The sequence below is a fragment of the Nasonia vitripennis genome, chromosome 4 (assembly GCF_009193385.2).
Source record: "Nasonia vitripennis strain AsymCx chromosome 4, Nvit_psr_1.1, whole genome shotgun sequence".
In the NCBI taxonomy this organism is placed as follows: domain Eukaryota; kingdom Metazoa; phylum Arthropoda; class Insecta; order Hymenoptera; family Pteromalidae; genus Nasonia; species Nasonia vitripennis.
Genome location: NC_045760.1, coordinates 31,093,028 through 31,113,443, shown reverse-complemented (window position 1 = coordinate 31,113,443; position 20,416 = coordinate 31,093,028). Strand labels below are relative to the sequence as shown.

At 46.5% G+C, this 20,416-nt stretch overlaps 1 protein-coding gene across 3 annotated transcripts in view; it reads left to right on the top strand.

Annotated features, from left to right (window-relative positions):
- Positions 1 to 20,416, top strand: part of LOC100120693 (histone demethylase UTY) — a 63,271-nt gene that overhangs the window by 37,088 nt on the left and 5,767 nt on the right. For 2 of the 3 annotated variants that reach the window (XM_008216478.3, XM_031930286.1), the window contains 10 exons: positions 8,241 to 8,419; positions 9,547 to 9,675; positions 14,033 to 14,210; positions 14,704 to 14,919; positions 15,881 to 16,042; positions 16,124 to 16,316; positions 17,689 to 18,030; positions 18,125 to 19,663; positions 19,745 to 20,000; positions 20,079 to 20,416. In XM_008216478.3, coding sequence (XP_008214700.1) covers positions 8,241 to 8,419; positions 9,547 to 9,675; positions 14,033 to 14,210; positions 14,704 to 14,919; positions 15,881 to 16,042; positions 16,124 to 16,316; positions 17,689 to 18,030; positions 18,125 to 19,663; positions 19,745 to 20,000; positions 20,079 to 20,416 — 3,532 coding nt within the window. Of the gene's footprint in view, positions 1 to 8,240; positions 8,420 to 9,546; positions 9,676 to 13,512; positions 13,725 to 14,032; positions 14,211 to 14,703; positions 14,920 to 15,880; positions 16,043 to 16,123; positions 16,317 to 17,688; positions 18,031 to 18,124; positions 19,664 to 19,744; positions 20,001 to 20,078 lie in introns of those variants that run through there. The other variant, XM_031930287.1, reaches the window with a different exon arrangement.

The window sequence follows — 20,416 nt, the reverse complement described above, 5'->3', positions numbered from 1 at the left end:
CGCGCCAAAGTTTAAAAGGCCCGCGGTGTCGGGGATTTATGGAAAAGTATAAATACACGATTCGCGCCCGGCGATATTCCTTAAATTATGACTCCCAACGCGTGGGTTGTCCCGAGAAAGGGTGTGGAGTGTAGTTATGAATAAACGCGCGCGATACAATACAAATAATAATTCATCGGCCAAAATATTTATACCGACCGAAAAAAAAAAATTCCTGCGCTACACACACGCTTTTAATATTTACCTCACTTTCGCTCTCGTTCTCCTCTGCCGGCTTCCCCTCGACTGTATTTTATTCATCGAGAGCTGCGAGGGAAATAAAACGCGTTTCTGCTTACGATGAAAACCGACGCGCGAATCGGAGAGCCTATAGTATAAAATTGAATTTCGCCCTGACCCTTTGATCATTTTCGCGTGTGAGCTGCGATCGCGGGGATTTCGGCTGTACTATATTATTTTCTTCAAAAGAGCGCGTAAATACATATGGATATTCAAATTATGCGGCTCGTCCGAATAACCCTTTCTCCGAAACAATGAACATCTCCGCATACGAGTGACAATTTTCGTCTCCTGCAATTAAACCGTATCCTCCCATACGCGCGTCGTCCATTTAAAAAAGTATAAAATAAGATCGCAAAAGGTGGAGACAAAGAAAGAGACGCGTGCAGAAATTGCCGGTGTCGATCTTCTCTCGCTCAGCTCTCTCGTGAGAGAGGAAACGGATGTCGCGGCCGTTTTGTTGTAACACACTGAGACTACTCCTTCTTCTTCTTCTGCGGTTCAACAGCGCGGTATGTGTTTTTTTTCTTCTGCTTCTTCTCCTTTTGTCGCGAGAGGCAAAAAATCGAAAGTGAAACCGTGCGGTTATATACCTATATATAGGAGTACGCACAAAAGTGCGTAATTATTGCATCGGGCCTGAAATTATCATACAAAGCGGCGCAGATGCTAAAATTAAATCCGCGAGAGGAAAAATGCCATATACCGTCTGCTGTGTAAAAATGGAAAATTTATTATATAGATATAGACGTGTGGTGGTAAACTGGCAGAAAAATATCGAAAACAATGCCCCGAAGACGCAGACAGTGCGCTGCGCATACGCTCTCGTTTCGCAAGCGCCATATCGCCCAGCTGGTGTCTAGCAGCTGCCCGTATATCCTCTGCCCTTCTTCTTCTGGGTGTATTTTTTTTTGCTTCCTTTGTTGATCTTTCTTTCCGGCATTTTTTTTTTCTTGAAAGGTTTGATGGGGGATGTGCTGCGGGATCGAGCGAAAGTTTCACGATGAGGTAGTGGGAGTGTATAGTCGCGATATTTAACTTTCAAATCGCGCCGGGGTGCGGCGAACGGAGATTCCTGGGGGAGTAAAGGGTTCGAGGATTTTCGAACTTTTGAGACGACTAATACTAATGCGAATCTTTTCTTTTTGTTTCAGGTAAGTCTGATGCGACGACAACTGACAATACTCGATTTCCAAACTGTATAAATGTGCCAGGGTAGGGTGAGTATGTCGGTGCAGAGGTTCACGAAAAACCATACGACACACGCGAAAGAGAAATCAGCGCCGGGTTAGAGGGACTTTAATCGCGACTAACAATTTCCTTCCCTAATTAACTTCCTCCTCCTTAGCTGTATACAGTGTATATTGCGATGGCTATCGTTTCGCTCGACAGTTTAGCGCTTGCGTTACACGCGTGTGTACAGCTATATCGTTCGGAATGATCTCCCTTTTTCTTGGCAGTAGTCTCGGCAGGAAAATGTAGCAGGAGACTCGAGACAGTTTTTCAGAGGCGTTACGGTGCAGACCTGTAGGGGGGAGAGCTGATGCTTTTTGCCGTGATGTAAGCCGATGCCTGTGGAATGCGTGGGTGAATGGCACAGAGCTCGAATTCTGTGGAATGTATTCGAATTTCGCGCGGAAAATGTGAGGTAGAATAAAGGATATGAATTTTGACGTTCCTGATCTGTAAAAGTTGTATTTGCATACGACGTCAGCCGAGGCGTGAGTGCGTGCAGTCGAGTATAATTGAATATTTTTCATTCAGCCCGTCGTCGCCGTATGTTTTTAATTTGGGTAAACACGAGACGCTATCTTTCTCTTGGGGTAAAGCGAGCGTCGATTTCCCGAAAACGTACACACGTGTTTTATTCAAGAACAAAACTCTCCTCGTGCTGAAAAATCCCGAATTGAACAGCCCTATAAAACCGCTAGAAAAAAGAGCAACGAATTCCCGAAACACACAAAAACGAGCCGCAATTACAAGATGCAGCTCAAAACGACGTGCATCAGCCGAAGAAGAAGGAGAGAATAAGAGAAAAGGTGGTCGCGTGCCGTATTGCAACACCTGCCTCGCCATATTGGCAGCACTTACGGATTTCTTCTTCCTTTGTATTTGCCACTCTACCGTCTGCCTCTATGAATTCCAGAGAATTTCTTCCCTTGATTACACACGGCGAATCCGAGATTTATGCGTTTTTCGGCCGATAAGAAGCATCGCTTAAATTCGACTCTATATACACACATTATACAGTCTCGGATTTATATACCGACTCGGACACGCGTCCCTCTCACCTGTGCCCAGCTGCCGGCACGTGCCAGCAAGAGAGAGAGAGAGAGAGAGAGAGAGAGAGAGAGAGAGAGAGAGAGAGAGAGAGAGACAAAGATGCATCTGCTCCGCATATGCAACGCGTCGGCGCACCTGCAGCGTAACGTCCTTCTCTCTCTCCTCTTCTCTGTATACGAAAGCAGTTACAGCCGATGGCGATCGAGGGTCGATTATCGATCGTGTTTATACTCCACGTCGTGGATAAAAAGCCGCCTCGACGTTATGTACACGATTGTTTTCTTCGCTATAGTGTCTAAAAAAGCTCGAGAACACTTGACGCTCGTGTAGGACATATGGGATTAGCATTCGGTGTTGACCAATGTTTATGCAAATGTTCGACCCGAGTGCACTGTTTTTGTTCGTCTTATCCGACCAAACACTAGTGCACTGCAGGTTTGCATCAGAGGCTTTTGCAATAAGCGATTGAAAATTCAGTTATGGCACACTTTTATAACCTAAAAATACATTTCGCCACAGAGCTGGCAGCTAATTACAATCCAATCTCTGAAAAGTGCCTGCTCTGGAAAAATAACGCGCTGTGGGTTTCTTCTTCTTCTCCATTGCGACACATCTCTCGGGGCAACAATGCGATGCAACCGGAGAGTTTGCGAAAGGCCTCTCTCTGCATTATAGTGCAGCCGTGTCCCAATCCAAGCGGCGCTACTCGCCAGGTCGATGTTTCGCAAAGAGAATAAAAGGAAGACAATTCGTCGGAAGCGATCGCTCGACTTTCCATCGAGAGCCGAGGTGCTTGAACCCTCGTTTCGACGGTCTATATCATTTTGTTAAGAATTTCAAACCATCACGCATTTTGCAAGCTGATTCGATTTTCGAATTTTTCATCGGTGCGATTGTCATCGTCTCGTATATGATGCAACGTCGAGAGGAAAGTGTAGCCACCGGTTTAATTGGCGCTGAGAGAGAGAGAGAGAGAGAGTGAGAGAGAGACTCGCTGCAGCAGTCGCGGATTTAATTGAGGGCTTTATACGTGTCTATTTGGATAGGCGGCGCGGTTGTAAAGCCTCGAGATTGATCAATTTGCGGGGCGAAAAAAAAACACGAGAGCCATTATGTCAGCGCTTGACTAATGCGCTCGTCCGAAAACGAAATGCCTTTCTCGTTATAAATCAAGACCTGGCACTCGATCTCATTACCGATCCTCGAGTGTGTACGGGTATTACGCAACGGTTTTCTATCAGAGTCAACGGAGCCGAAATAAATCATAGAGTGCAGCACACACCCTGGATAAATTTCGATGGATGAGATTCCGGGAAGAAAGTGAAGGGTTACGGTGCGATTCTCGGATGCGAAGTGCGTATGAGCCGATATTGCACAATGGCGAATATATCGAACAAGCTGTGCTTTTTTTCTCGGCCTTCTGATATGCGCCGCGGCTGCGTTTTCTCTTTGTCTATTGTTTTCCGCTTAGCGCATTGGAAATGCGCATTGTTCTGTTGTCGCTCTTTTTTGCCCGCTGACGTTTTTGCGAGTCTTTCAGATCGTTACGGCTGGATTCTGCCGTTAAGCTTTGCGATTTGGCATGTCTAACGGTTTTTGCCGATAGGTGGCGCATAGGCACTTTGCTATGTCCCTCACTGCGTTATAGTACCCACTGATCAGCGGACATTTTCCACAAAAAAATTTCACGGGTGCAAAAACTCGCGCACAGCGAAATTCCTCGCACATAGGCTCATCAGAGACGCTGTGCCTAGCGCGGCCGTAAAACAACAACGGCTATGAATCAATCAATCTCTCGCTTGTGTGTATGTGTGTGTGTATAACACTCTCTCTCTTTCGCATATAACGCACAACTTTTCCCGGCCCTCGTCGCCCCACTGGTCGTCCCGATGTATACTATACACAATGTGAGGCTCTGGATAGTTTCGATCCGTGTGTATATAGGTCTATACGAATGCATCGAACTATCGCGTGGGCTCGGTTCTTGCATCGTCGGTGAAAATATACGGACACGTCAGACGTTGTATACGTTTTATACGGGGTTTATACGGATCGTTACGGTTCGCGCGAAGATTCTCGGCATAAAGGCGCTGTACGCTTTACTGCTGCTATTTATTTTGCTCGGGTTATAAAGGGAGGAATGCGCGTATGTTCGTAAATTCGAACTTCCCGCTTATTTGCTAAAGTGTGTGGGTATCGGAGAATCCATCTGCGCTGCACATAGTGGGAGAAAGTGAAGGCAGCCGAAAGCGTCTAGTCCGTGGGAGTCGCCGGAATCGGCTCGTAAATTAGCTCTGGAATTATGTTAATTTATGCCCTGGGTTAAGTAATATCATTTCCACAGCCAGAAAAGTTTTTACCGCTGAGACGCCGCGTAATAATAGAAAACAGGCTAAATACGTATATAGAGAGGCTTCGCGTGGTCGCGTGAGTTGGTATAAATTTTAATAATTGATAATGAGCACTTTGTGTTTATATACTTTTTTTCGGCGGTACATCTATAATTACACTCGCAAGGCATTGTTTAGGCTCAGCCATTGTTCGATAATTCGCGGTTTTCCATCGACAGCTTGCGAAATCCTCTATAATACAGCCCAAAACAAACAACAGAGCGGAAAATCGAAAGAAAGTGTATACAAACGCATTTCGCAATGTTGTTTACAACCTCGAGAGTCTCTACGCCTAAACAGACACACACGCACGAAGTGCTTATTTAGTTAGGCAGAGATTTTGCCGGCGATATACAGAGCGAGTGAGAGGCCAGTTCGCAATGTAGGTCACTAGGAAATCGTTTGTCTTCCTGCCTCGACACCCCCGAGACTCTCGCTGCTGTTAGTTCGCGCTTTCGCTTATCGGAGCGAGCGAGAGATACAAGCTAGTGTTGCGCAACGCCGTTTTCTTTTCGATTTCTTCGATTCCACGGGCCTTTTTCCGATGCTTCGATGCTGAGAGACTCGGCTCTGTAGATTAGATTCGGCGGATAAGGTCGTATTGTTGGGAAGAAATTTATAAACGATCTGACATAGCTTAAAATTTGAAATTCAAAGTTCACACTTATCCCGACACTCTGCGGCGATCTTGTATGGCTGAATTCGATTCGGCTTTATTTGAATCCCAAACTGGCCGAGGGTCATCGGAGAGAATTCGGGGTACGCGTTCGTTGAACCGTCGTTGAGGTTTTAACGTTTCTTGATCGAATTAAAGAGACGGACATAAACATGTTTGGATAAAAACCTTTTTTTTCACTTATAATACTTTTATCTTTACTCGAAGCGTACACTAAAAATCTGATAAAATAGCAGCAGTTATAAGTCCCTCTCGCATCTGAAAAATCCAGATAAAATCTTATCTCGTTGAATATAACGCTCGTGTAAGACATCGAGGCCGCGGATGCATTGATAAGATTTACACTCGCCTACTTTGCAGCTTCACTTATTTTATACCGATTTTCCTCAACAGTAGTATTTTACGTAAACCGATCGGATGACGTCTACTAATAATATATCGTAAAGTCACGCCAACACGTGCTTCTAACGCCTTATATACATATCCTACTTCTAATTTCCGACGATGAATTCAACTGTTGACATAGAGCTTAGAGTTATCTCGATTTCTTTTGTCGTGTTAATGCTTGTCGATCTGCGCCCATTAAATTACATCGACTCAACGTATGCGGACCACGCTTCGTCGTGCTGTATTCACAGCTGGCTTCTTACGAAGCTCTTTTTTTTATTATCGGTAAAACATAAATAAAAAAATAATTCCACTCGTGCCTCGCCGGCGCCGTGACTGTATGCGACGTAAAAATACCACAAAATTAAAAAAAAGCTTTCCACGTGTCCCGAAAGCGCATCGTCGAAGCGGAAGAACGACGAGCGTCGCCGCAGACTCTCGGCTTTATCTCTCTCTTGTACAGCGATAATGCGTTCTCGGGGACAACGCCTCGTCGTATGAGCTATAAATATACGAGCTTGGAGCAGCTGCCCCGTAGTAGTGTCGATGTACGTTTCGTAGCCGTTCGCGAGTGGAGCACACGCGACAAGAGATGAATTCGTGAGAGCTGTGAGTGTGGTGCCTATAATTTTTCATATACTTTGAAAAGATCGGGTGCATTTCGTTAAAAAACTAAGATTCAGGTCAGAAGCTTCTCAACCTACATTCCCTACTCTCAGCCCCAGCGCGCAGCATACATCGTCCCGATAAATCATCATCCTCGTCGCGCGACTTTATTAGTTCGTCAAAAGACGACACAACTACACACACACGCATACACACAGAGCGTTGTGTCGTCGAGCGAGAGCACGAGAGAGAGTGAATGAACGGGGCTGAATGGGGGCAGAGCTCCCGCGTCGCGCATCGTCGGCTGAATGAAAGCTCGTGCATGCGCCAAGAGCTGTCTCGCGCGCGCGTGTGTATCTCTTGCTCTCTGGCTTTTTTTTTTTTATTTCACTCGCTCGGTTACCTCATTGTCGTCGTCGTGTGCACGATTTAAAACGGGTTTGCCGTTGCGACACGTTCGCTTCCTATATACTGAAAGTGATATTCTGATGGTGATGGTTTCCGGAGTAGGTCGCGGGTGTGGGATTTTCCTCTCGAATCTAAAATAAAGCCGCTCCATCAAAACACAGCGCGAAAATAGCCCAAATATATCCGCGCTCGAAGCTTCGCCTATAAACTCGCGCACATACGTCTGATATAGGAAAAGACAACATCGCGTCCTTGGACTGCATCTCAGGGCTGCCCGTATATTCCCATTCCCCGGTCGCGCGCATGCGCGGTAAAATGCACTCTGGAAAGCGGCACGTGCTAAGTCGATTGCATATTTGCCGCAAGGCCGGTTGCGCAATTCGCCGCACGTTTATGTATATCTATAGAGACACGTACGCGTAAAGCGTGGAAGTCGTGCCTGCTTTGTTCCAAGTTTTTTTTGCAACTTTTTGTTCGACGGACGTTTTAGGCGCTGATAGACGAATTTATTCGCTTTCGCGGTTCGAATCGAGGAATAGAGATAGTAGCGAGCTCGATGTGTATTCAATGCTAAACAAACCGATAAGCGCAGTGTGTAAAAATGTCGCTGTGCATAATGGATTCATTATTGCCGCATAGCGCTCAGGCTTATCGAAATGTAGATCGTGTGAGGTTAATGCGAGACTGGCGTGATTTATCGCCGATATTAAGCTCAGATTTCTTGAGCTTATTATAATTTACGAGCCGGCTGCATATATAATTTCCAAAATAAAAAATCAGCTACGGGTTTGTTACCCTCTGCTGGAAAGGAAGACGATTCTATTCGAAAAATCAATTACAAATCTCTTACGCAACTTCGTATACGTAACAATCTTCGCCGTCGTCATTTTCGCAATGCACTCATTACTATACAGCCAGCGCATCGTCCCGGAAATGCACACAACGTCTCTAAATCCAGGGCATTTAGTCAAAACGCTCGAGGCTTTACGATCCATTGCGATGCGAGCTGGAATGTGGAGTAACGAATCTTCTGGGAAAAAGCGAACGGCGCTGCTGCAGGTGGGAAACTGCAACAATGCGGGAATTCCGAGGCTGCAATGGTTGTGCCAGAGTCGGACTGTACCGCGCTGGGATTCCTCTCGCGTTGATTCGCTTTTTTAATTTTTTTCAATACTAAAAATTATAAACAAAGCCGATTTTTTCCGTTCCAGGGCAGTGAAGGCATTTCAACAGGTGCTATGGGTGGAACCAGGATTTCCACGAGCCTGCGAGGTTCACCTACGGCTCGGTTTGATGCTGAAGGTCCACGGTGATTTCGACGCGGCTCTCAAGCACCTGACACTCGCCCTAATCGACGTCACCACACCTGCTTCCTTCTCCAAGCTCGAGAGTACGTTGAGATTATTTTTTTCTTTCAAATTGAAACTTTCGCTGAATTTAATTGCGGGAGGCGTGTATCGGGCTGACAGTGCATTTTTCACTCGACGCTGAATTTAATTACATCAAAAACGATGATCGCACGCAGAATCGTGCAATTAAATTTTATCGCCCGTCGAGCTTTTACCGTTATGAGCGGAATACTTTTCGAAAAACTTTATAAAAATAGCCACAGCTCCACACCGTCTTGATCGACAGCGAGATCCACGATATGCTAATTTTCGCGCGGCGAAGGTCGACGTTCCGCTGATGTTTTTCCACGGCTCGGCCTTAATTTTCACCGGTCAAGGCTCCCGGGAGAGAATCGTTGCTAATTGCAGCGCAGCTCGTTGACGAAAAATCGATTCATCCGGAATTAGCCTTACCTTGCTAAAATTTGGATATGAGAATCATACGCGTGGGCGAAAATCGCATCGAGACTTTGAAAAAACTCACATCCGCGTACGTGTGTGACGTGCGCGGGAAAACGCTTTGAAATTCGCCGAAGAAGAAGAGGTACTGAATCATCGAGTCGAGTATACCGTGAATCAGCGCACGTGAATCGATGATTTCATTTCGCGCTTTCGAGCGCCTGCGAACCGTTGGAATTTCTATGTATACACACAGTAGAGCGCGTGCAGTTGATGAGGTGTAAAAATAGACGCGTTCGATTGGACGGTGATACCGGATTTTATCGCTCTAGGTTGCGAGTTAATGAATCATAATAAAGCCGGGATTTCGCGCGAGTCGTCTCTTTTGAGCTGTTAATTAAGTGGAGCTGGCGATTAGGTGTTGTTTAGATTGGAGATTTCGATCGAATAGAAGAGCGTTTCAAAGTAATATTGTACAGTACACCTGTCAGTGTACAACAAAGCATATCAATTATCCGTCTTCGATTACAATTAAATTTTTTACCTGACAATCGTGAACATAACAAGAGTCATCTGATCCGATCGATCCCTAATTACACCTGCACCGAAGAGGCAACAAAAAAGCCCTTCCAATAGCATCGATATCCACCAAAGCAATTACATTCCACGCTATATAAATCGTCACAAAGGCACATAGAACGACACTATAAACCACGACTTTCTTCCACAGTCAAGTTCCACATCGCGCACCTGCACGAGGTACAAGGCAAGTACCGTCTGGCTAAGGAGCACTACGAGGCGCTGCTCAAGGAGAAGGTCCTTCCGACGCACCTCAAGGCCGATATCTGCCGACAGCTGGGTGAGTTTTCTCTTCTTATTGTATTCCTTCGCCCCTTTTATATTGTTCGAGAGAGAGTCGACGACTTCCCTCGTCGATATCAATTTATTACGGCTGACGTCTCTGCTGCAGGGGATTTATGGGTAGCGTGAGAAAATCGATTCTTGAGGGGGGGCTAAGGTGTAGGTGAGGACGTGTTTGTGTAAGCGTTTGATGAATGAATTGTTCGCGCGCGATATACACCTAACTTTTTTTACACACAATTTTTGCAGTGTCGTTAATCACCGATTGACAAATCGTCGCGGATAACAGGTTCTCGATGAAACTTGTTGAAAGAATTAGGTAAACTTTAACGAGCGCAGACTTACATAGAGAACTGGTTTTATTTCTTATTTTTAAGTCCGTCGCGTGAAATAATCTCCCTGTAATACAGCTTCTAGTCTCTTTTTGGCTTGGAGGGTGTTTTCCCGGTGGGCATTTGGAAAATATCGGGGTCACCGGAGGATTTAAGCTACTCCAAGGGGATGAGCCTTCTTTCTTCATACGGATCACGTGTAATCTCTCGAAATCGCTGGAAAATTAAAAAATTTCTCCCGTCAACTCTATATTATCGATCGACCGGTCGTGCAGGGCCACGCGTGTTTACGCGCCTGTACGGCGAGCCTTCGGCCTTCCGTGTATGTGTGTACAGTTTAAGGTTCGGGCTTTTGCAGTAGCAGCGCCGGCAGACACGTGTATTGATTTATTCACAAGCCGAGTCGGGGAGGCTACATCGAACACGAGGATTGGGGGATGCGTCGGGGAGTGTACGGGTGGGGGAAGCTATTGCACAGTCGTCTGCTGTGTGGGGGGAGTGACGGGACGGATATTCTCAATGTCTCGGTTATACTCTTGCAGCAGCGGCGCTGGATGTGTTTGAATTCGTGTTTTTGGAGATTTTTTAAACGGCTGACCGAAAGTTTTTGAAATTGAAACTTGTTACTATTCGATCAAAATAAAGCACATTACTACAAAATCCTCGATCTCACGAAGCTTCACCTCACCTCCTTTTGTACTACTTCAGTCTCCCCAGTGCAGGCAGCTCAGCCCATTGGAAATTTCTCGAGCATCAGGCCGAAAATAAAAACCCGCATACGCACACTCGGCTTCGCGCACCAACACACGCATTATCGTCTTCGCTCCCTCGCACACACTTGTACAAACACGCGGCGCCCCGATTTCCCCGTCTGTCGTTCGTCCGCGGCAGATGGCACAGGCCTTTTAAAACCTCACCGTCGTCGTTGTTCAGTCTGCATAACCGCAAGCGCGTCCTGTGCGACTCTGTATTATCCGACGTCGGAGACGCTTCAGATGCTTCTTGTATTTTCTTGCATTATGTGCTTTTCAAGTGCGCTATATAGGCCTCGCGCGTCCGTACGATGCGGAGTTGCTATTAATCATCGCTTCGATGCACATACGAGATAATCAATATTAATGATTATTTTTATCGTTAAAAATTCAAACTCAGTAGCCGGGGCTCGAAAGAGGGAAAAAATCGAAACCACGTGTTCGCGTCGGAGAGAAGCATAACGCGGCCAACGCCTCCTCGTCACGCAATAATTATCAAGCCGAGTGAGCGACTACGTCATGTCCTGACTCTCTCGCGACGTAACAACTCGACGACGACGCATAAAAGCCGGAGAGAGAGAGAGAGAGAGAGACCCCAGAGAGACCCCCTGCGACTCATGCACGCTACTGTGCCGCAGCGCGCCACGACCTACATACCTTCGTCGCCCTTTACTCGAGGCTTTTCTCATAGCTGTACCATATCCTCGCGATGAATAGCAGCTCTGATTTTATGCGTTTTCGCGACGTTGAAAAAATAATTCTCGAGGGATGAAAATTTAAACTTTATCACGGGCGATAAGCCCAGCGAAGCTTCTCCTCCTCAGCCGTGTGTGCCCGAGGCGGTTGTGCCGCTATTTTAAGAGCTAACGGTACTCGCGGAGAGCCGCCGCATTCTAAGCGCACACAGATATATGTGGCGACTGTAGGTACATAGTATACATAGGTGTAAGTGTATAAGGTATATACTGTGAGAGAATTTCGCGCGCTTCCGCGGAGAGGAAGTGGCTAATGCGTTTGCGCAGTTTTCCAGGAGAGAAAATTTAAAATATACGTATAGAAACATAATCGTAAATCTTTTCCCAAACAGCCCACTAAAGTCCCATCGGTCACCAAAATCATAAAAAACTCCCGCCTCCAAAAACATGTCTACTATTCCACACTTATTTGTATACACCCGGGCCCTGTCTATTTACCAACACTCGACGGTCCACGCGGCGAGCCGAAGCGAAAAAAAAAGAGACGTGCCGCTCCCGCACTCCAGCGGCACGTCCGAAATTACCGAAGGCTTCGGGGGTGCAGCAGTTTACAACTCGATCGTAAAATTAGCCGACGCTTCCTTCGAGAACTTTCGCTTTTCGTATATTAAACGGAGAAAAAAAAATTTTCTCGGGAGGAACACGTGCGATGCTATGGAGATCCGTAAAATTTTTGTCGAGGGCTGTACCGGTCTACGCACGCGCGCGGCTACCTCGCAATAACCGGAGGGTCTCTCCAGGTGCAGCTCTCGGGGGGCCCTGATTTTCGGCGCAGGTCAGGCTCTTGTTCGCTTCTGCAGACTCTTCCGGGCTCTCTATACATTCTCCGATGCTGTGTGTGCAAGTGGATTATAATATCGAGTTTTCTTCCTGTGCTGATCACGTGTTTTTTAATTTGTTACAATACCACAACAGAATATTCAACTTCAAAGAAGCAGTTTTTGAATCATCTCCGCGGATTAATCAAGTGCCGCGTCCAAAGGCTTCTGACGAAACTTCAGAGACCTCACACGATCCCACGACACTGCACGCGCCAGAATTTTTTCAATGGCCCGAATACTGCGTGCCTGATGCGCTCGATTAAAGCTAACGCGACAGAATCGGGCGCAGCTCTCCCCCCTTTTTTCGAGGGATATCAGATCAAAGCCGAACGTTTTTTCTCTTCTTCTTCTCATAATTTTCATTGAAAAATCGTCTCCTCTACTTTAACGCGTTTAACTCTCCCGTTACTGTGTGCAAAGACTGCTACGCCTATGTTTGCACACTTCCGGGGCTGGTAACATGAGCTATCCTCTGTTACACACAGGAGGCGGTTTAGTTATACTAGTGCGCGAGAGGCTGTTCCAACAGAGAGAGAAAGTGTGCTGGAAGTTTATTAGAAAATTAAACTCTCGCATTGGTGTCTCGTTAGATACACTACACAACAATATTATGTGTACCTCGTTTTTTTTTTCGAGGCGCAGGTACTGCACACACTCGAGAGAGATAAGTTCATTGTTCGCCGCGTCACACACGGACACGAGTTCTATATCAGCTCCCCCTGGAATTACAGCGCTTTTCACCGAATTCTTCAACCGCTCGACAAACGAGCTGACGTCGACATTTTAACAATTGGGACAAGTGACTTTTTACTTAAAAGAAACTCTCCTCTACTATATCCCGTATATATCTTATCGGAGACTTCCGGCCGAAAAAGTGCGTTCACCTCAAGAGCCGCGCGTCTCCACCATAGCTCTCGCTTCTAACGCACGTACGCATCTCTCTCTTTCGGCGGTAGTGGGCTAGGATCTCTCCCTGCGCTATACACACACTGCATCAGGGGAACGACCAGCAATAGACAAGCGTTAGAGAGAGAGAGAGAGAGAGAGAGAGAGAGAGAGAGAGAGAGAGAGAGAGAGAGAGTAGGGGGACAGCAATAGAAAAAGGGAGAGTGGAGGGGGGGGGGCTAGAGAGAGAGAGAGAGAGAGAAAAGTGCTCACCCTAGGGCCTATACCTGCGTCGTCTTCAGTAGTGCCTGGGACCCTGACGCGCTGGGGTGTGTTTGTGTCGCGTGTATGTAAGTGCAGCAAAGCCGGACGCTTGGGAACGCGCTGGTTTGCGAATTTTCGTCAAGTGTGGAATGTGCGCGCGTGACTGTGCTTTTTGAGAACGTCCACACGTCGGCCCCGATAGCTTTGGATGTTAATGACACGCGCTGATGGTTGTTAGGTACGTTTTTTGAGCGAAGCGATTTTGCGTTAATTTTATAAGCGAACGGAAGATTCGTTGGGCTTTTTAAAGGGGGAGTAAGTGGGAGAAAAAAAGAGAAACTCGAGGATGAATGGGCCGGACGGTTAGACGGAGCAGCTGGTTTTCCTTTCTTATATAGCGCACCATCTTGAAATTCAGGCGGGGATAGGATTGAAATACTTTCTCGCACAGCTGTACGCCGTAGACTATCTCTCTGTAGAAACAAACGCGTTTGTCCATCAGTTACGATTATTTAAGAGAACAAATAATAATAATCTTCATTGCAGGATGGATGTACCATGTTGTTGACGGGAGTATCCTAGGCGTAACCCAGAAGCAAGACGCAGCGATCTACCACTTGAAAAAGTCGATCGAGGCCGAGCCGAAGAGCGGACAGAGTCTCTACCTATTCGGCCGCTGTCTTGCCGCATCCGGACATGTCCACGAGGCTTTCATCGCTTACAGGTTACCATATACCCTTATAAAATACAGTCTTGCAAGCGCGGCTACTTTTTGCCCATCGCGACTCGAGACCGCGAGCATAACGCGTCGAGTTTTTTTATTTCTATTCGTTCGTGTACCCTCGTGTTACGCGATGAGAGATCGGAGCTGCTTTTTGAGGGGGAGACACTTTTATGGTATTGGAATTCGAGTCGACGTTCGTTTTTTCGTTCGTATAATTTCAAGCGAAGGATGGGACGAAGAACGTTTATTTTTGTTTTAATATGCAGTACACTCGCTGGTCGAGGTTTTCGGGCCGGTTCGGTATCGCGCTTAGGAAAAGAGAAGCAAGCGGGTCGCGGTCACTCGCAATCTCCGGCGCTGATAAAGCGAGGAATTCCGTTCTATCTCTTTAATTTCGTCGTAGCGTGAAAACAAAAACGTTCCCAATATAAAACTCGTAATAGCTTGAAATAAAATTATACTATAGCGTGTAAAATGAATTTTTATTTTAAAGGAGCTCCGTGGAAAAATCCGAGGGCAACGCCGACACCTGGTGCAGCATAGGCATCCTTTACCAGCAGCAGAATCAGCCGCTGGACGCGCTCCAAGCCTACGTGTGCGCTGTACAGCTGGACAAGTCGCACTCGGCCGCCTGGACGAATCTCGGCATTCTCTACGAGAGCCACAGCCAGCCCAAGGACGCTTTGGTGTGCTACGTCAACGCTTCGAGGTAACGGGGAGATTTTTGTTTGAGCTCGTTACGCGACTGGGCGTCGATACCGGTGGTCACTTTGGAAAAGACTTTTTTTGCTTATTTATTTGTTGGGTGATTTTTATTATGAATAGACGCACGAATAAACGAAAAATGTATTTTTCAAAGTAACCAGCGGTGCCGACTTCTGGTCGTTCCAGAAGAAAGACGTTGACAGTTTTTCACTCGTTTCTAAGCTAGAGCGTGTAAGGATCGTTGTGTAAATAAATATTCGAATCCTCGATGAGAATGAAAGGGATGACTGGAGCAAATTATGGAAAAGTTTCCCTTATTTTTCTAACTTAAAACTGCTGCATTGGACGAACGCCTGTACGATCTATTTTTCATTCTCGAATAACGTTGTTCGATGATGAAAAACTTTGGTTTATTGTCATTCATCCCGCATCGTTCGTCGTTTTCACTTTCGAAAGTAAACACCGCACCTTTTTCATAATTTGCCTCGTTCCTCCTCGTATGTCCTTGATTCAAGTATCATGTGAAACTGTTATCTTAGATCTTAAGCAAATTCATCACGTAAAAAAAATGATCGATACATACCACTCGACTGTTGAAGTTCCTTCTACGTCTAATGAACTCACCCAATATCCAGTCGAGTCGTATGAGAATTATCGCTTGAATTCGGCCTACCCCACTTGTATAATCCATATAGCCGCAATTACGTAAAATGTCCACAATCCCACTGACGCACCACACACTGACCCTCTCAGTAAGGTAGTATATAACGAACGTTCTCGATCATCTTGTCTCTTGTCGTACGCATACTCTTTATACGTAAGTCACCCGACGGTGCTCAGGCCCACCTTTGCCTTGACAAGATCGCATCGTCAATGGCAAAAGTTCGCCTGCAGCCACAGATATCCAACGACCACGATTTTCGCCAGAAAAGCTCTAACGTTTCTCTTTGGATCTTTGCCTGTAGGGGTAACCACAACACTCCCAACTGCGCCAACAGCTCGCTGAACAGCCAGCTGAGCGGTGCCAAGGTCGGAGGCAGTGGTCCAATGAACCCCTCGTTACAACAACGCATCAGCTTCCTGCAGACTCAACTCAGCCAAGCACCGATGCCTTCTGCCTCGATCAAGTGAGTAATTTTTTTTTGTTTTAATCCTCAAAACTCGAGATTCACTGTTATTAACGATCGTTTATTTGTTCGTTATCCAAGGCGGCGCACACTGCCGTCGATAGAAGAAGCCTGGAACATGCCGATCAGCGCGGAGCTGTCGAGTCGGCAGCAGCAGCAACAGCAGCAGCTACAGGGTCCTGGCGGTCCCGGTTACAACAAGTATCCGGGTGGACCGCCAGGACCACCTCCGCCTTACCCTCAAGGCCAGAATCCTAACACTAAGCGGTTCAAGGTACGTTCTTGGGTGGACTGGTATTTCGTTGGCTTCCGGAGAGAAATGAGGAATGTGAAAGCATTATAGTTTGGTGAAATTGTTGATGCCTGGAGACAGACACGTTGTCGACGCGAGCAGTGAGATGACTACTTTGGCTTTCACGTTCTCTTTGTAGACTGTAGATTTTTTTTTTTAAGAGGATGTGATTTGATTGTAAAAATCGCTCGAAAAGCGTCACATCTTCTCATCCCTTTTATGGGTGATGAGAAAGTAGATCGATCCTAAATTGTGTATTTATCCATGAGAGTTACGCACTGATTTCATAGCATCACCTACAAAGAGGTTCGATCGAGTATCATCACCGTATTTTAATTAATAAAGTAATAATCAAATAATTTTGATTTTTCTCTGAAGCAGAACGAAAGGTCTAAAACGTGCATTTCACTGCCGGCACCATTGGAATGCCGATAGTCACGGAGCTCCGGCGATTCGGTAGCGATACGTGCTAAGGTCAATATCTCTAGCAAAGTCGAATTTCTCATCCTACTGTATCACCACACACGGACCATAACGTCACTCACAGTTTACACCGAACCGACAGAACTTTGAATTTCCGCTAGAGTTTATTGACCGAAATGCTGCTGAATCGCTTAGCTCCGTGCCTGTACGTTATTCACGATGGTGTCGGAGGGCGGGGGAGGATGGTTTGAATGTACTGCTTCGAGTGTACAATCAAATTTGACGTCCCTCGCCGAACGTACTCGGCGTAGGTCCTCCCAGAGCGGTCGATCCTACGTCACGGTGGCAGAGCACTCTGGTGAACGCACCGGGCGAATGCGAGTACTCTTGTTGTCGGGTGCGTGGTGGGGGATGATGATGTTGAGGGACTACAAAAGGTCTGGTTTGTAGAGTAAAATAAAGTTGTACAATTGGAAATACATTAATTTGCGCTGCTGGAACTTCTTTCCTTTTCGAGGCGTTCGAATGTATTTTGGTTTGATAATTTTGTTTTAGTAAAACTATTTGCGTTCATTTCATGCTTTTCTAGTACTATGAGCTCTCGATAGGAGATTACTATGAGACTCACGCGGCATGCGCTAACATTCTTTTATAAAGTTGTCTTTGATACTTTTTTTTTAATTTTATTTTATTCATAACTCTTTGTAAGCATTGACATTTTTACACAAGACACGCATATGAATTACTGTTTGATGTTACAAAGGATTACACATACAATCATTACTCATTACTATGCATAACATGCGTTCATTCGCTGCCATGCCATTGATCCGAGTATACAAATCTAAACGAAGCTTCAAGACATTACCATTACACTTCGCTTCGATTCTCGAATACTCTCTATAATTCAAACCATCGTCTACTCTTATAGCCTGGCGAAGATGGAGTCGCAGCTCAGCAGCAGCAGCAGCAGCAGCAGCAGCTCCAGAGGCCACCAGCGTTTTATCTGACAACGCAGCAACTGCAGATGCTCCAATTTCTGCAGCAGAATCATGGCAGCTTAACGCAACAGCAGCAGGGTCTGTTTGCCCAGCTTCAACATCAATATCGAGCGATGCAGCAGCACCAGCAGCAACTCAGAATACAGCAGCAACAAGCTATTCAACGAGGTCTGAGACCCGGAATGCCTGGGTATCCGATGGGATACGCTCCTGCTCATGCTCAACCTGGGCAGCCTGGTGTCATTAAGAACTACGGCGTGCCTCAGCAACCGGTAAGTTGAAATTACCTTGACTTACGAATAAAAATGCACTTTTTTTTAAGCTAAACGCGGAAATTGGTTCTAAATACGCCTTGATTTATTACAGCAAAGCGGTACAGTGGCTTTGCAAACCGGCTTTTCGGACTCGAATGTGGGCTATAACGCAGCTGCAACGGGTAACTGCCAAACTGCAGGTATGCCGTACAAATCTGCCTCAGACACAAACTATCCACAGCGTCAGCAGCAACCCCAGCAGCAGCAACAGCCTCAGCAGCAAAGTCAAGGCCAATTCACCAACCAGCAGCAATACCAATCCTCGAATCAATACGGTGCTCAAGGCTACACTCAGATCTCCTCGACGACGAGCTGCTACCCCGAGGGTTCCTCCGCTAACAACAACAATAATAATAACAACAATAATACTGGCAGTAATAATGCTGCCGGTAACAACAAAGACGCGGGTCTAGGTGTCACCGACCAGGAGCTCCAGGCTCTGTTATCCCAGAAGGATATCGCTACGTCTCTTGCGGAAGATCTGCTCAAGCATTTTGGATCCGAGGATTTGGATGTTAAGGAGGAACCGCAACAGCCAATCATGAACAACGGAACACTGAGCTCCGGACCGTTCTCACCGTCGAATCTTGAGAACGAGGTGGACAAAGTTAAGGAAGTCAAGGTTGAGAAAATGGACGAACCTACGACCCCAGCGCTAACCCCTAAGGTTGAGACGAAACCGCTAGTTGAGACGATCAAGTGCGAGGCCACATCGAGCACGAGTAAAGTTGACGCCATTCGTATGCGAGGCGAACCAGTACTGCGACTGGAACGGCTCTGCGAGACGCAAGCGGAGCCGGAGTTCAGTATCGACATGGATTCGAGGCAAGTTGTTGAACTCTGTCGCAAGGTAGGCTTTAAGGGTGCGTTGAACTGCTCGGTACTGAGCGACCGATCGCCACCACCTGCGCCACCGGACCCACCAAGTCAGAGGCTGACGAAGGAACAACTGCTGCCGCCTACGCCGAGTACATTCTTGGAGAACAAGAAAGAAGTGTTCAGTCTTGGACTGCAAGAGTTCTGTCTTAAGCACCCGATTGCCGTTGTTCGAGGTCTAGCGGCAGCTCTGAAACTCGATCTCGGTCTTTTCTCGACAAAAACTTTGGTTGAGGCAAATCCCGACCACACGATTGAGGTCCGCACGCAGTTGCAGCAATCGAGCGACGAGAACTGGGACCCAGTACTGGCCAGAAAAGTCTGGGGCTGCATTAGCCATCGCAGTCACACGACAATCGCCAAGTACGCGCAATATCAGGCCTCCAGTTTCCAGGAGAGTCTTAAGGAGGAACGTGAAAAGAGCCAGGGCATACATACATCGACAACCACCAATCTGTCGGATAGCGACTCTAAAGACAGCACTGGTATCAATGTCAAGAGGAAGAGGAATATTTACGGATTGCCTGGAAGATCAGGCTCTAAAATGCTGCGTTTCGGTACGAACGTTGATTTGTCTGACGAGAGAAAGTGGAAGGCTCAGCTACAGGAGCTGATGAAGCTTCCGGCTTTTGCCAGAGTTGTCTCGGCGAGCAACATGCTTAGCCACGTAGGACACGTGATTCTGGGAATGAACACCGTTCAGCTGTACATGAAGGTGAGTTTAATAAATTAAATACTTTCAATCGATTTTTTGTATATTGGATAAAAATTAAACGTATGAATATCTCTTCTTAAGGTACCTGGAAGTCGAACACCAGGACATCAGGAAAACAACAATTTCTGCTCTATCAATATCAATATCGGACCAGGCGACTGCGAATGGTTCGCCGTACCCGATGCTTATTGGGGAGTTATTCAGAGTCTATGCGAGCGCAACAATATTAATTACCTGCATGGCAGTTGGTGGCCATCAATGGAGGATTTGTACGAAGAAAATGTTCCTGTATACCGGTTCTTACAGAGACCTGGTGATCTCGTTTGGGTTAATGCTGGTATGTACTACTTCAACTTTATCTTCGTAATATAAATAATTCATAATATAATTGTACTAACAACAAAACACCATTTAGGTTGCGTTCACTGGGTACAAGCAGCCGGCTGGTGCAATAATATCGCTTGGAACGTTGGTCCTTTGACCGCGCGTCAGTATCAGCTCGCGATCGAGCGCTACGAGTGGAATAAGCTCCAGTCGTTCAAGTCGATCGTGCCCATGGTACATCTATCATGGAATCTGGCTCGCAACATCAAGGTATCAGACAAACGGTTATTCGAGCTTATCAAGAACTGCTTGTTAAGGACTATGCGCCAGTGCTGTGTTATTCTGGAGTTCGTCAAGTCTAAAGGCATCGAGGTACGCTTTCACGGCAGAGGCAAGAACGAGGCTTCGCATTACTGCGGGCAGTGCGAG